This window comes from Amblyraja radiata, chromosome 47 (assembly GCF_010909765.2).
Source record: "Amblyraja radiata isolate CabotCenter1 chromosome 47, sAmbRad1.1.pri, whole genome shotgun sequence".
NCBI classification, from domain to species: domain Eukaryota; kingdom Metazoa; phylum Chordata; class Chondrichthyes; order Rajiformes; family Rajidae; genus Amblyraja; species Amblyraja radiata.
The window spans coordinates 7852393-7869076 of NC_046002.1; the positions used below are offsets into that span (position 1 = coordinate 7852393).

Consider the following 16684-nt stretch of genomic DNA (forward strand, 5'->3'; position numbering starts at 1 on the left):
GGCGAGTGGGGACAGGCGAGTGGGGACAGGCGAGTGGGGACAGGCGAGTGGGGACAGGCGAGTGGGGACAGGCGAGTGGGGACAGGCGTGTGGGGACAGGCGAGTGGGGGCAGGCGTGTGGGGACAGGCGAGTGGGGACAGGCGTGTGGGGACAGGCGAGTGGACAGGCGAGTGGGAACAGGCGTGGGGACAGGCGAGTGGGGACAGGCGTGTGGGGACAGGCGTGTGGGGACAGGCGAGTGGGGACAGGCGTGGGGACAGGCGAGTGGGGACAGGCGTGTGGGGACAGGCGTGTGGGGACAGGCGTATGGGGACAGGCGTGTGGGGACAGGCGTGTGGGAACAGGCGTGGGGACAGGCGAGTGGGGACAGGCGTGTGGGGACAGGCGTGTGGGGACAGGCGAGTGGGGACAGGTGTGGGGGCAGGCGTGTGGGGACAGGCGAGTGGACAGGCGAGTGGGAACAGGCGTGGGGACAGGCGAGTGGGGACAGGTGTGGGGGCAGGCGTGTGGGGACAGGCGAGTGGGAACAGGCGTGGGGACAGGCGAGTGGGGACAGGCGAGTGGGGACAGGCGAGTGGGGACAGGCGTGTGGGGACAGGCGAGTGGGGGCAGGCGTGTGGGGACAGGCGAGTGGGGGCAGGCGAGTGGGGACATGTGTGTGGGGACATGTGTGGGGGCAGGCGAGTGGGGACAGGTGTGTGGGGACAGGTGTGTGGGGACAGGTGTGTGGGGACAGGTGTGTGGGGACAGGTGTGTGGGGACATGTGTGTGGGGACAGGTGTGTGGGGACATGTGTGTGGGGACAGGTGTGTGGGGACAGGCGTGTGGGGACAGGTGTGTGGGGACAGGCGTGTGGGGACAGGTGTGTGGGGACAGGTGTGTGGGGACAGGTGTGTGGGGACATGTGTGTGGGGACAGGTGTGGGGGCAGGCGAGTGGGGGCAGGTGAATGGGGACATGTGTCTGGGGACAGGTGTCTGGGGACAGGTGTGTGGGGACAGGTGTGTGGGGACAGGTGTGGGGGCAGGTGTGGGGGCAGGCGTGTGGGGACAGGCGTGTGGGGACAGGTGTGTGGGGACAGGCGTGTGGGGACAGGTGTGTGGGGACAGGTGTGTGGGGACAGGTGTGTGGGGGCAGGTGTGTGGGGACAGGTGTGTGGGGACAGGTGTGTGGGGACAGGTGTGTGGGGGCAGGTGAATGGGGACAGGTGTGTGGGGACAGGTGTGTGGGGGCAGGTGAATGGGGACATGTGTCTGGGGACAGGTGTGTGGGGACAGGTGTGTGGGGACAGGTGTGGGGGCAGGTGTGGGGACATGTGTGTGGGGACATGTGTGTGGGGACAGGTGTGGGGGCAGGCGTGTGGGGACAGGTGTGTGGGGGCAGGTGAATGGGGACAGGTGTGTGGGGGCAGGTGAATGGGGACAGGTGTGTGGGGGCAGGTGTGTGGGGACAGGTGTGTGGGGACATGTGTCTGGGGACAGGTGTGCGGGGACAGGTGTGCGGGGACAGGTGTGTGGAGACAGGTGAGTATGGACAGTGTGTGGAGACAGGTGTCTGGGCAAGACGTCAGGTAGGTTAACTCTGTAACAGATTACACTGAGAGTGGCACCAGTGACGTTATTAACAAGTAACCCAAGATTGAGGGGCAGAATGAGTGGGTCTGTGTGGCGCTCTCCCCTCCCCTCGAGTGTATAAAGACACAGGTTGTCGGAGCGAGTCATCTCTGGCACAGAGCGGGAGAAGGGACAGGATGTTCAGGATAGTGTTTCTCGTTTGCTGTTTATCTCTGGGATCGGGTAGGTACCGGGGCAGTTCAGGGGGGGCCGGGGGGGCTTTGTGCCCCTAACTGGGAGGAAATCTGGGAACAAGTACTCCAGCACTCTGTGTTTACCTTTGCTATAAACCAGCGTCTGCAGTTCCTCTTCATTAGTTCTGCTGGAGTTTGTGTTCAGTTTACTGTCACGTGTACCGAGGTACAGTGAAAAGCTTTTGTTGCGTGCTAGCCAGTCAGGAGGTAGACTATACATGATTACAATCAAGCTTGTGATTGCTGGTATGATTTGACCTCCCGGTGGCTCAACACTTTAACTCCCCCAGACTGATTCCTGGGATGGCAGGACTTTCATATGAAGAAAGACTGGATAGACTCGGCTTGTACTCGCTAGAATTTAGAAGATTGAGGGGGGTTCTTATAGAAACTTACAAAATTCTTAAGGGGTTGGACAGGCTAGATGCAGGAAGATTGTTCCCGATGTTGGGAAAATCCAGAACAAGGGGTCACACAGTTTAAGGATAAGTGGTGAATCTGTGGAATTCTCTGTCACAGAAGGTAGTTGAAGCCAGTTCATTGGCTATATTTAAGAGGGAGTTAGATGTGGCCCTTATGGCTAAAGGGATCAGGGGGTATAGAGAGAAGGCTACTGAGTTGGATGATCAGCCATGATCACATTGAATGGCGGTGCAGGCTCGAGGGGCCGAATGGCCTCTACACCTGCACCTATTTTCTATGTTTTCTATGTCCTGGGCCTCCTCCACCGTCAGAGTGAGGCCCAGTGCACAAATTGGAGAAACAGCACCTCATATTTTACATGGGAAGCTCGCACCCCAGCAGTAACTCCAAGTAGCCCTTGCCCTCCCTCTCTCTCCGTACCTCTCCCACCCTAGTTCTCCGACTAGTTGGTGTCCTCTTGGTTAATCATTCCGATTGTAAGCCTCAGCCTCCCCTCAGCCAACAACGAACCAATCTACATTTTCCTTGAGCATTGTTTCCTTTGATCTGTCGTTTTTACACCTTCCCCTTCTTATCCCTAGACTCCCTCTCCCCCGACTCTCAGTCTGGAGAAGGGTCTCGACCCGAAACGTCACCCGTTCCTTCTCTCCAGAGACGCTGCCTGTCCCGCTGAGTTACTCCAGCACTCTGTGTTCACATATTGTGTTGCGCTGATGCCTGTAAGAATTTAATTGTCCCATCAGGGACATTTGTCAATAAAACACTCTTGACTTGAGAGACGAGGAAACACTTTTTCTCACAGAGAGTTGTGAGTCTGTGGAATTCCCTGCCTCAGAGGGCGGTGGAGGCCGGTTCTCTGGATGCTTTCAAGAGAGAGGGCTCTATCTTAAAGATAGCGGAGTCAGGGGATATGGGGAGAAGGCAGGAACGGGGTACTGATTGGGGATGATCAGCCATGATCACATTGATTGGAGGTGCTGGCTAGAAGGGCCGAATGGCCTACTCCTGCACCTATTGTCTATTGTCTATCGCATGCTGTATGTACAGGCGAATATTCTCTTGCGTAAATTTGGTGCGTGTGCAGATGTGGTGAAGATGTCGCTATTTAGAGCATACTGCACACCACTCTACACTGCGCACCTGTGGTCGAACTATGGAAAAACAAGTTTGCAGAGACTCAAAGGTGGCATAGAACGATGCCACTGCTAAGGAAACCTAGATGGTGTAGTGCCAGTAATATGTTTGTGGCTGCAGGAGTCAGTACTTTAGAAGCTATCCTAAGGAATCACATGTATCAATTCATTTGCAGGATAAATTACTCTAAAAATGTAATTATTGTGGCCTGGTCAAACATAAGGGGTTAGCTCTACACGCTACGAATCCCAGCTGTGGAGACACTGGTGTCGTTGTCTCGTTGTAGGACATTGATCATTCTTTTAATCTGGATTTTTTTTTTTTTTTTAATATATTTTTTTATTAAAGGTAATCAATTACAATGCTTCAAACAACTTTATATCAAATTAATTCAATTTGCATTAAGTAAAACACTAGTAATACTTATCTACTATTTTTTTAGAAATAATGATAGAGAAAGAATAGAACAGTTATAAATCATTAAGAGAGTGATTAAATAATAATTTGATTATATATAATAAACAAAAGATAAACTAAAAAAAAAAAAAAAAAAAATTTTTAGTAACCACAATATGTATTATTAATAACACTACTACAAGTGATAGTATCAATAAAGGCATATATGTTAATTCCAATATAAAAATGAATTATTCTCACCAAATCCCGCAGGGTGCACGCCGAGCTGTGTTGCCAAGAACAGCTACTTCTCTAAATACTGTATATATGGAGACCATATCTGTTCAAAAGAATTATACTTGTCCAATAGGACAAATCTAATTCTTTCCAGATGTAACGTCTCCATCATCTCTGTTGCCCACATTTTGGTTGTGGGGGATAATGTTCCCTTCCAAAATTTCAATATGATTTTTTTCCCAATTATCAAACAGTAATCAAAGAAATTTCTTTGATTTACTGTAAGTGATAGATGTAAATCCGGAATTCCAAATATTATTAGCTTTGGGTTAGGGTCCAATTTAACTTTGATGACTTCAGAAATAACTTCAAAAATTTCTGTCCAGTAATAATTCAATTTAGGACATGTAACGAAACTATGTATTAAATTTGCCTCTGCTTTCTTGCACTTATCACAAATAGCGGAGAGATTCGGAAAAATACTATTTAATTTAGTTTTCGAATAATGTAACCTATATAATACTTTAAATTGTATCAGTATATGTCTGGCGTTTAATGAACACCGGTGTATTCGTTGTAGACTTTCTTCCCAGTTTTCTTTTGTTATAGCCAATCCCATTTCATTTTCCCATGCTTGACGATATACTTCCGTTATTGGATTCTCCTTATCCAAAATGATGTTATATATATAGGCTATTAATTTTTCTGTATTTGGATATAAATTAAACAGTTCGTCTAACAATCCTGCTTCTTTATTTTTATAATCTTGTGTATTGGATTTAATATAATCTCTAATTTGTAAATACCTAAACAAATGTTGTGGAGACAATCCATAAATATCTTGTAACTCCTGGAATAAAAGACATTTTCCTTTTCTATACAGGTGTTCTATCCTTGTAATTCCTAAATCATCCCATTGTTTAAACCCCCCATCTAATATAGCAGGTTTAAACGATGGATTATTCATAATTGGTAATCTAAGTGAGAGATTATCCATGTGTAGAGTCTTAACTACTTGTTTCCAAATACGTCTATTATTATATATTATTAGGTTGTCTTTATAATATTTTTTTTGTACTTCCGTTGGTGCAAAAATTATCGAACCTACATTGAAAGGTAGACAGTCCTCCTTTTCTATATTTAACCATGTCGGTTCATGATCCATATTTACCCACCAGAAATTCATATTCTTAATCTGAACAGCCCAAAAATAATATAAAAAGTTTGGAAGTGCTAATCCTCCATTTATCTTAGCTTTGCATAGATGTTTTTTATTTATTCTGTGATTTTTATAATCCCAAATAAAACTATTGACAATATTATCAATTTTTTTTTAAAAAGTTTTCGGAAGAAAAAAAGGAATAGCCTGAAACAAATATAACAACTGCGGTAGAAATACCATCTTTATGGCACTTATTCTACCAATCATGGATATAGGAAGTGTTTTCCAATATAAAATATTTTTTCTAAGTTTATCTAATAGTTGAGGATAGTTGGATTTTATTAATGAGTTATGAGTTTTAGTTACGTTAATCCCTAAATATTTAAGTTTGTCTGTAACTACTTTTAATGGGTATTGTTGTAATGTATTTAGATTTATTCCTGTTATTGGCATAATCTCGCTTTTATCCCAATTAATCCTATACCCAGAAAATGCACCAAACTTAGTTATAATGTTTAGCAGGTTGGGAATACTAATTTCCGGTTTTGTAATATAAATCAAAACATCATCTGCATATAAAGAAATTTTATTAATTGTTGTATCAGTATTATAGCCATATATTTCAGGTTCAGATCTAATTTTTTCCGCCAATGGTTCTATCACCAATGCGAACAATAAGGGTGATAACGGACATCCCTGTCTGCATCCCCTAGAGAGTTTGAATTTGGCTGATAAAATTTGGTTAGTCAAAATTCTTGCCATAGGATTCGAGTATAAAATTCTTACCCATTTACAAAATCTATCCCCCAATTGAAACTTTTCCATTATATTAAATAAATACATCCATTCCACCTGATCAAACGCTTTTTCTGCATCTAGTGATATAACCGCTAGTTCCGTATCTCGTATTCTTTTTGAATATATAATATTAAACAAACGTCTGAGATTATGGGATGAGTAACGTTTTGGGATAAAACCTGTAATGTAATGTTGCCCCTTGTCTGGACCTCGAGTCCGTAATAATTTTTTTAATTATTATTATTATTGATGCTTGAGTTCTCAGACGAGATCAGTTCATCTCTCAGTTTTGTGCAGGAAGGAACTGCAGATGCTGGTTTACACCGAAGATAGACACAAAAAGCTGGAGTAACTCAGCGGGACAGCCAGCATCTCTGGAGAGAAGGAATGGGTGATGTTTTGGGTCGAGACCCTTCTTCAGACTGAGAGTCAGGGGAGTGGGAAACGAGAGATACAGAGGGTGATGTCGAGAGAAGGTATACACAATATGTTGGAGTAACTCAGCGGGACAGTCAGCATCTCTGGAGAGAAGGAATGGCCAACCTTTCGGGTAGAGACACCTTCTTCAGATTTCTCTCCTGAGATGCTGCACGTCCCGCTGAGTTACTCCAACATTTTTTGTCTACCTTCGATTTTATCCAGCATCTGCAGTTCTTTCCTACACGTGATGTAGAGAGATATAGAACAATGGAACGAAAGATAATCCTAATTTGAGGAAGGACATTCTTGCTGTTGAGGGAGCCCAGCGTAGGTTCACCAGGTTAATTCCCGGGATGGCGGGACTGTCATATGCTGAGAGAATGGAGCGGCTGGGCTTGTACACTCTGGAGTTTAGAAGTATGAGGGGGGATCTTATTGAAACATGAGGCTGTTAAGGGTTTGGACACGCTAGAGGCAGGAAACATGTTCCCGATGTTGGGGGAGTCCAGACCCAGGGGCCACACACACACACAGTTTAAGAATAAGGGGCAAGCCATTTAGAACGGAGACGAGGAAACGAGAATTTCATTGTCCCATCTGGGGCATATGTCAATAAAACACTGACCTGAAACAGAGAGTTGTGAGTCTGTGGAATTCTCAGTCAGGGGATATGGGGAGAAGGCAGGAACGGGGTACTGATTGGGGATGATCAGCCATGATCACAGTGAATGGCGGTGCTGGTTCGAAGGGCCGAATGGCCTCTACTCCTGCACCTGTTGTCTATTGTCTAACTCTGAAGATTAAAACACTTCAGCTTCACCGGTTACACGTTCAAAAATGTAATGATGATGAAGGAAGCAGGCCATTGTTAGCTGGGGTTTAGGTGAAAACCAGTTAGAGACAATGAGACTCAACAAGGTGGGGGGGGGGGCAGTAATGTCACCCATTGCTTGTGTGCAGTGGAAGCGACTGCCATGCATTAGTGTTGCAGCGGTATTTCACTATGTTTTTGTGATTGCTCCCCGCCAGTTCCCATAGATGGTGCAGCCCCGACGACGGACGGCTGTTCCAATCCCCCGGTTGGTGCCCGCCATCTATCCCGTGTTGCCCGCGCGCCGCCCGGCAGCATGATCTCGCCCTGGGGTTTCGCCAGCCCCGAGATCCACTTCCCCCCTCCAAAGCCCAACCAGAACAACATAGACAACATCTGCTCGCTGCGGCGTTTCCGGCCCGTGTACGAACTGGCCACCATGGCCTCCGACCCCAGCGGACACCACCGGGAGATGGCACGCACCATCAACCAGCTCGAGACCGTCTACGCCAAGTGCTGTGCCGGCAGCGACAAGGCGGCCTGCGCCGCTCGCTCGGTGAGTAGGGGGCTCAACACACTGTGGGGGGGGGGAGGGAGGTGAGGAGGGGGCTCAACACACTGTGGGGGAGGGAGGGAGGTGAGGAGGGGGCTCAACACACTTTGGGGGGGAGGGAGGTGAGGAGGGAGCTCAACACACTGTGAGGGGGGAGGGAGGTGAGGAGGGAGCTCAACACACTGTGAGGGGGGGGGCTCAACACACTGTGGGGGGGAGGGAGGTGAGGAGGGGGCTCAACACACTGTGGGGGGGGGGAGGGAGGTGAGGAGGGGGCTCAACACACTGTGGGGGAGGGGGCTCAACACACTGTGGGGGGGAGGGGCAATGAGGAGGGGGCTCAACACACTGTGGGGGGAGGGAGGAGGGGGCTCAACACACTGTGGGGGGGAGGGGGCTCAACACACTGTGGGGGGAGGGAGGAGGGGGCTCAACACACTGTGGGGGGGAGGGGGCTCAACATTGTGGGGGGAGGGAGGAGGGGGCTCAACACACTGTGGGGGGGAGGGGGGAGGGGGCTCAACACACTGTGGGGGGGAGGGGGCTCAACACACTGTGGGGGGGAGGGGGCTCAACACACTGTGGGGGGGAGGGGGCTCAACATTGTGGGGGGGAGGGGGCTCAACACATTGTGGGGGGGAGGGGGCTCAACACACTGTGGGGGGGAGGGGGCTCAACATTGTGGGGGGGAGGGGGCTCAACACACTGTGGGGGGGAGGGAGGAGGGGGCTCAACACACTGTGGGGGGGAGGGGGGAGGGGGCTCAACACACTGTGGGGGGGAGGGGGCTCAACATTGTGGGGGGGAGGGGGCTCAACACACTGTGGGGGGGAGGGAGGAGGGGGCTCAACATTGTGGGGGGGAGGGGGCTCAACACACTGTGGGGGGAGGGAGGGGAGGGGGCTCAACACACTGTAGGTTCTTGATTGGTAAAGCCGTCAAAGGTTACGGGGAGAAGGCAGGAGAATGGGGATGAGAGGGGAAAAACAGATCAGCCACAATCAAATTGTGGGGTGGACTTGATGGGCCGAATGGCCTAATTCTTCTGCTATGTCTTACGGCCTTATGAACACAGACCACGTGCAGGCGGGTGGGATGGGTTAGTTTGGCAACATGGGCCAGCATAGACGTGATGGGCCAAAGGGCCTGTTCCCATGCTGTACTGTTCTATGTTTGCACGACTGCACAAGCTTGTGTGAAGGGGGGAGTGGGGAGGGAGCAGGAATGAGGGAGGGAGGGAGAGGCATCGAGGGGAGGGGGGCAGTGAGGGAGGGAGGGAGGAGTGGGGGGCGGGGAGGAGGGAGGGAGGGGCAATGAGGGGAGGGGGGCAGGGAGGAGTGGGGGCTGGGAGGGAGGGAGGAGTGGGAGACGGGGAGGAGGGAGGGAGGGGCAACGAGGAGAGGGGGCAGTGAGGGAGGGGTGGAGAGGTGGATGCTTGACCGATTGATGTATTTTCACCCCGCCCACCAACCCCGTGCCCCTGCTCCAGTGGTCACAGCTGTTGGTCCACTTCTGCATGGAACCAACGGAGAAATCGGGAGCATCCACCCCATGTTGCCTGAAGGTGGGCGCGGCGAGGGACACCTGCTTCGCCAGCCGAGCCATCTTCCCCAACCACGACCGTGAAGTCCACTTCCTCAACCTGGCCGAGGTGTGCCTGAAGGAGCTGGATATTCTCTGCCGTTCACCCATTGAGGTGCTCAAGGACGGGTGAGTGGTGGGGTGGGGATCCTGGGGGGTTTCCGGGACCTCTGGACACCATGGGGGGGGGGGTGGGATGCATCCTGGACAAGGATTGATACATCGCATGGGCGGAAATCCCAGGGTGGGATGGGGGGGGGGGGCCCCCCCCCCCCCCCCCATTTTGAGAGTTATACAGGGTCTTGGTGAGACCACACCTGGAGTATTGCGTACAGTTTTGGTCTCCTAATCTGAGAAAATACATTCTTGTCATCGAGGGAGTACAGAGATGGTTCACCAGATTGATTCCTGGGATGTCAGGGCTTTCATATGAAGAAAGACTGGATAGACTTGGCTTGTACTTGCTAGAATTTAGAAGATTGAGGGGGGAGCTCCCGATGTTGAAGCCCCCGCCGGGCGTTGGAAGATCCCGCGGCCGGTTTTAAACCCTCACCGGGCGATGAAAGGCCCCGCGAACGGGCCGATTGAAGCCCCACAATTCGGGGCGGACTAAGCTGCTGTAGTTCAGAGTCGGTCACCAACCAGGTCAGCTCCCGATGTTACCGTTCACAGGGCCCACGGCTGAAGCCTTGCGTGTGCGCGTGTGTGCCTGTGGGTGTGCGTGTGCGCCTGTGGGTGTGTGGGTGTGTGCGTGTGTGTGTGTGTGCGCCCACCAAGAAATTGTGTCCCCCCCCATGTTTTGATAGCGATTTCCGCCCCCGGCTGCCTAGCAGTTTATTTAATATATTTGTTTGTCGTGTATTATGGTGGTGGGTTCTGGTTTGTTTTATTGTGCTGTAAATATTATTTTTAATAATTGAAGACATTAATTGATTAAAATTAAAAATAAGAGTGAAGCTCCCTCTACACTGTGTATGCTGGAAGAGGGGAGATAGACAAAAATGCTGGAGAAACTCAGCTGGTGGGGCAGCATCTATGGAGCGAAGGAAATAGGTGACGTTTCGGGTCTTTTCGAAGGAATAGGCGACGTTTCGGGACGAGACCCTTTGGGTTTCGACCCGAAACGTCGCCTATTTCCTTCGCTCCATAGATGCTGCCTCACCCGCTGAGTTTCTCCAGCATTTTTGCAGTTCCTTCTTAAACACTGGGAGAGGGTACGTCAGTGAAAGGACATGTACACATGTATTTAATCTCTTCCACACCCCTTTTTTTTTTTAACCACAGGCCGTCAAGTATTCTGGTGAAGGCGCTGAGGAAGAATTGCTGCAAAGGGCAAACTGCGGCAAAGGCGAAGAAATGTGCATCGGGAGAGGTGCGATATTTACCCCCTCACCCTCTCTAGTTAGACTCAAAATGCTGGAGTAACTCAGCCCGCGAGGCAGCATCACTGGAGTAAAGAAATAGATTACGTTTCGGGTCGAGATCCTTCTTCGGGACTGAGTGTCGGGGGGGGGGGGGGGGGCAGAGGGAAACATAGAAACATAGAAAATAGGTGCAGGAGGAGGCCATTCGGCCCTTCGAGCCAGCACCGCCATTCATTGCGATCATGGCTGATCGTCCCCAAATCAATAACCCGTGCCTGCCTTCTTCCCATATTCCTTGATTCCACTGGCCCCTAGAGCTCTATCTAATTTTCTACACAGAGAGTGGTGAATCTGTGGAATTCTCTGCCACAGAAGGTAGTTGATGCCACAGTTCATTGGCGATATTTAAGAGGGAGTTAGATGTGGCCCTTGTGGCTAAAGGGATCAGGGGGTATGGAGAGAAGGCAGGTACAGGATACTGAGTTGGATGATCAGCCATGATCATATTGAATGGCGGTGCAGGCTCGAAGGGCCGAATGGCCTCTACTCCTGCACCTATTGTCTATGTTTCTATGCCCTCTCCTCCCGGTCTGTGTTGCCACCTTGGCTGCAGCCCTCCGCACCGCCACCAGGTGGAGGTGTCGGGCTGGCTGCGGCTCGCTGCTGGCCAGCCGGTGTGCTTGCAATTGGAATCCCAGCCGCCTGCAGACGCAGCCAGAATCTCAAATATTGGCAGCAATATTGGGCAAGTGTAGAGGGGGCTTCACTCTATGTGTGTGTCTGACTCCCCCCACTACCCCGGGAGGAGTGTGTGGAGGGACGGTGCGATAGATTTTATTCCAATCTAATGCATGATCACAGGACAAATACTGAAAGGATCAATATGGTCAAAAATCAATTGATCAGTTATCAATCGATCAGTTATCAAATAACATGGGTTATCAAATATCCCCCCCACCCCCCCACCCACCCCGCAATGGCCAGGGACACGCGAGAATCAGACCCAACTGGCCGTCAACTCATAGAAACATTGACAACAGGTGCAGGAGGCCATTCGGCCCTTCGAGACAGCACCGCCATTCAATATGATCACGGCTGATCATCCAACTTAGTATCCTGTACCTGCCTTCTCTCCATACCCCCTGATCCCTTTAACCACAGGGGCCACATCTAACTTCCTCTTAAATATAGCCAATGAACTGTGGCCTCAACTACCTTCTGTGGCAGAGAATTCCACAGATTCGCAACTCTCTGGGTGGAAATGTTTTTCCTCATCTCAGACCTAAATGGCCTATCTCCTTATTTATAAACTATGTGTGTGTGGGGCCCTGGTTCCGGACTCCCCCAACATCGGGGAACATTTTCCCTGCATTTAACCTGTCCAGTTCTTTCAGAATTTATATGTTTCTACAAGATCCCATCTTGCGGCAGGAGTGTGCCCGCTGCCTGGTCCCGTGAATGACCATCTTGACCAGGCCCAGGAGCAAACAGACAGGGAGACCCTCCCCCCCTCCCCCCCCTCACCACCAGCTGACCAGATACCCAGAGTGACACACACAAAGGCTTTCAATAGATTACAAGCCAAAATCTCAAAACTGTTAGTGACCTCGGGATGTTTCACAGAGGAAGAGGACTTAACTTTCTGGTGCCTTTCCCCCGCAGTGGAAATGTTTTGATTCTGCTGTGGGGGGATGTTTGTGTTGAACTCTGTAATATGTTGTGTCCATTTTTATTCATTTTTTTAAAAAACCTTTTTCTATGGTTTGCAATGGAACTTATTATTATTTAAATTATGTGAAGCGCTTTGGGGTCAATGCAAATTGACTTAAAATGCGCTATATAAATAAAGTTTACTTACTTACTTACTTACTTACTAAATAACACACTGAACCCGGTTAAAACAACCAAGGTCCAAAGAACCAAACTGCCAAGTAGCAGCTGGGAAAGTATTGGCCTGAGTTGCAGCCAAAACTGGAGAAGCAGTCCTCCCCCCCTCGAGCCATCACCTGTTCAGGGTCAGGCTACGTTGCAAGAAACTGAAATGTGCAAATGTTCTTCTCAGCGTTCAATTTCCATCCCTTCTCTCCAGAGACGCTGCCTGTCCCGCTGAGTTACTCCAGCTTTACTGAGTCTATTTGTAACTTCTGCTTGAACTTTGGTGGCAAAAACATGGTGGCCGATTAGGAAAAGGGGAGATGCAACGAGACCTGGGTGTCATGGTACACCAGTCATTGAAAGTAGGCATGCAGGTGCAGCAGGCAGTGAAGAAAGCCAATGGTATGTTAGCATTCATAGCAAAAGGATTTTTCACACAGAGAGTGGTGAATCTGTGGAACTCTCTGCCACAGAAGGTAGTTGAGGCCAGTTCGTTGACTATATTTAAGAGGGAGTTAGATGTGGCCCTTGTGGCTAAAGGGATCAAGGGGTATGGAGAGAAGGCAGGTACAGGATACTGAGTTGGATGATCAGCCATGATCATATTGAATGGCGGTGCAGGCTCGAAGGCTCGAAGGGCCGAATGGCCTCTACTGCACCTACTTTCTATGTTTCTATGATACTATGATTTGAGTTTAGGAGCAGGGAGGTGCTACTGCAGTTGTACAGGGTCTTGGTGAGACCACACCTGGAGTATTGCGTACAGTTTTGTTCTCCTAATCTGAGGAAAGACATTCTTGCCATAGAGGGAGTACAGAGAAGGTTCACCAGACTGATTCCTGGGATGTCAGGACTTTCATATGAAGAAAGACTGGATATAGTCGGCTTGTACTCGCTAGAATTTAGAAGATTGAGGGGGGATCTTATAGAAACTTACAAAATTCTTAAGGGGTTGGGCGGGCTGGATGCAGGAAGATTGTTCCCGATGTTGGGGAAGTCCAGAACAAGGGGTCACACAGTTTAAGGATAAGGGGGAAATCTTTTAGGACCGAGATGAGGAAAACATTTTTTTCCCCACACACACAGAGAGTGGTGAATGTGTGGAATTATCTGCCACAGAAGATAGTTGAGGCCACAGTTCATTGGCTATATTTAAGAGGGAGTTAGATGTGGCCCTTGTGGCTAAAGGGATCAGGGGGTATGGAGAGAAGGCAGGTACAGGATACTGAGTTGGATGATCAGCCATGAACATATTGAATGGCGGTGCAGGCTTGAAGGGCCAAATAGCCTCTACTCCTGCACCTATTGTCTATGTTTCTAACCCCGTATTTATGCCTCGTCAGCTCAAACAGTCGAGTCTCAGTTCAACTGCGTAGCTCTGAGTGGTCGCCAAATTTGAGGAATGGCTCGACAGACGCCCAATAGAATCTTCCCGCAGTTGCTGCTGTAAACAATGCATTCCGACGTTTAATGATGGTCTATTCATGGGGCGTCAAGAACAAGCGAGAAACACAGTGTTCTCCAAATAAACACGGAATATCCGTGTCCATCTGCCCCATCCAGGTTGCAGCTTCAATAGACAATAGACAACAGGTGCAGGAGTAGGCCATATGGCCCTGCCAGCCAGCACCGCCATTCAATGTGATCATGGCTGATCATCCCCAATCAGTACCCCGTTCCTGCCTTCTCCACATATCCCCATGACTCCATTATCATTAAGAGCCTTATCTAGCTCTGAAGATTAAAACTTCACCTATACCGGCAATCCAATAAAATGGAGACGAGGACCACACCTGGAGTATTGAGTTCAGTTTTGGCCTGTTGGCCTTTATAACAAGAGGAGTTGAATATAGGAGCAAAGAGGTCCTTCTGCAGTTGTACAGGGCCCTAGTGAGACCACACCTGGAGTATTGTGTGCAGTTTTGGTCCCCTAATTTGAGGAAGGACAGAGCTCCCCACACCCACTGACCCACCAACCCTAACCCACCGTCATTCATTCATAAGTGAATGAGGCAGGAAACATGTTCCCGATGTTGGGGGAGTCCAGAACCAGAATTGAGGGAGCCAAGCGTAGGTTCACCAGGTTAATTCCTGGGATGGTGGGACTGTCATATGCTGAGAGAATGGAGCGGCTGGGCTTGTACACTCTGGAGTTTAGAAGGATGAGAGGGTATCTCATTGAAACATATAAAATTGTTAAGGGTTTGGACACGCTAGAGGCAGGAAACATGTTCCCCATGTTGGGGGAGTCCAGAACCAGGGGCCACACACACACAGTTTAAGAATAAGGGGTCGGCCATTTAGAACGGAGACGAGGAAACACTTTTTCTCACAGAGAGTTGTGAGTCTGTGGAATTCTCTGCCTCAGAGGGCGGTGGAGGCAGGTTCTCTAGAGAGAATTCTTTCAAGAGAGAGCTAGATAGGGCTCTTAAAGATAGCGAGAGAGAGCCAGGGGATATGGGGAGAAGGCAGGAACGGGGTACTGATTGGGGATGATCAGCCATGATCACATTGAATGGCGGTGCTGGCTCGAAGGGCCGAATGGCCTCTACTCCTGCACCTGTTGTCTCCACCGCCCTCTGAGGCAGAGAATTCCACAGACTCACAACTCTCTGTGAGAAAAAGTGTTTCCTCGTCTCCGTTCTAAATGGCCGACCCCTCATTCTTAAACTGTGTGTGTGTGTGTGTGGCCCCTGGTTCTGGACTCCCCCAACATCGGGAACATGTTTCCTGCCTCTAGCGTGTCCAAACCCTTAATAATCTTATATGTTTCAATAAGATCGCCCTCTCATCCTTCTAAACTCCACAGAGTGTACAAGCCCAGCCGCTCCATTCTCTCAGCATATGACAGTCCCGCCATCCCGGGAATTAACCTGGTGAACCTACGCTGGGCTCCCTCAATTCTGGTTCTGGACTCCCCCAACATCGGGAACATGTTTCCTGCCTCATTCACTTATGAATGAATGACGGTGGGTTAGGGTTGGTGGGTCAGTGGGTGTGGGGAGCTCTGGAGGGGGGAGGGGAAATAAACTTGATGGGCCAAATGGTCTAACTCTGATCCTATCACTTGTCACCTTTGGGTGATGTAAAACGGAGCTTGAACACGATGAATGAACGATTTATCGTTTTGTTTTTCTCCACAGAGAGTCAGGTTTGCGGACCAGGCATGCAAGAAAGAGGCCAAGAAGTGGAGTGATACACACGGCTGCTGCAAAACGACCGGTGCCTCGTGCTTTGATACCAAGTATCTTGCAAACGTGAAGGTGATCGCAAAGACTCCCAATGACATTAACCTGAAACAATTCTGAGTCCGACGCCAACTCCGTCATTGGGAACATCCCGCCAAACTGCATCCCGGAATCTGAAGACAAGACACAGAGTGCTGGAGTAACTCAGCGGGTCAGGCAGCATCTGTGGAGAACATGGATAGGTGACGTTTCACAGATGCTGCCTGACCCGCTGAGTTACTCCAGCACTCTGTGAAATGTCACCTATCCATGTTCTCCACAGATGCTGCCTGACCCGCTGAGTTACTCCAGCACTCTGTGAAACGTCACCTATCCATGTTCTCCACAGATGCTGCCTGACCCGCTGAGTAATGCCCGTCTCACTTAGGAAACCTGTACGGAAACCTCTGGAGACTTTGCGCCCTACCCAAGGTTTCTGTGCGGTTCCCGGAGGTTTGTCAATCTCCCTACCTGCTTCCACTACCTGCGACCTCTGGCAACTACCTGCAACCTCCGGGAACCGCATGGAAACCTTGGGTGGGGCGCAAAGTCTCCAGAGGTTTCCGTTCAGGTTTCCTAAGTGAGACAGGGGCATTAATCCAGCACTCTGTGAAATGTCACCTATCCATGTTCTCCACAGATGCTGCCTGACCCGCTGAGTTAATCCAGCACTCTGTGAAATGTCACCTATCCATGTTCTCCACAGATGCTGCCTGACCCGCTGAGTTACTCCAGCACTCTGTCCACATTTGGACAAGGTTAGGAATGTCTGCTGTTTGGACAGACCTGCAAATAACAAAACCCCAAAAGGGTTTTGTTTTAACATTGTATCCAAATCACATTTAATGTCAGTGGATGCGTTACTGATGAGCCCTGAAGCTAATAAACCCATTTTA

The 16684-nt window shown here is 49.7% G+C and overlaps 2 protein-coding genes across 2 annotated transcripts in view; one reads left to right on the plus strand and one right to left on the minus strand.

Moving 5' to 3' along the window:
• The window catches only part of adar (adenosine deaminase RNA specific), a 68190-nt gene that overhangs the window by 48855 nt on the left and 2651 nt on the right, over positions 1-16684 (minus strand). The gene's annotated exons all lie outside the window — the stretch shown is intronic.
• Positions 1466-16000, plus strand: LOC116968897 (extracellular matrix protein 1-like). The gene is made up of 5 exons (XM_033015877.1): positions 1466-1523; positions 7407-7744; positions 9195-9451; positions 10607-10694; positions 15705-16000. The coding sequence occupies exons 1-5, from the start codon at positions 1466-1468 to the stop codon at positions 15867-15869; spliced, it is 906 nt and encodes a 301-aa protein (XP_032871768.1). The 3' UTR covers positions 15870-16000.

Excerpts from the sequence above, each read along its gene's own strand:
- LOC116968897 (XM_033015877.1), top strand. The coding sequence starts at position 1,466 with ATGTGTCTGGGGACAGGTGTGCGGGGACAGGTGTGCGGGGACAGGTGT. Across the intron at positions 9,452-10,606 it reads ATTGAGGTGCTCAAGGACGG|GCCGTCAAGTATTCTGGTGA; the intron begins GTGAGTGGTGGG and ends TTTTAACCACAG. Across the intron at positions 10,695-15,704 it reads AGAAATGTGCATCGGGAGAG|AGAGTCAGGTTTGCGGACCA; the intron begins GTGCGATATTTA and ends TTTTCTCCACAG.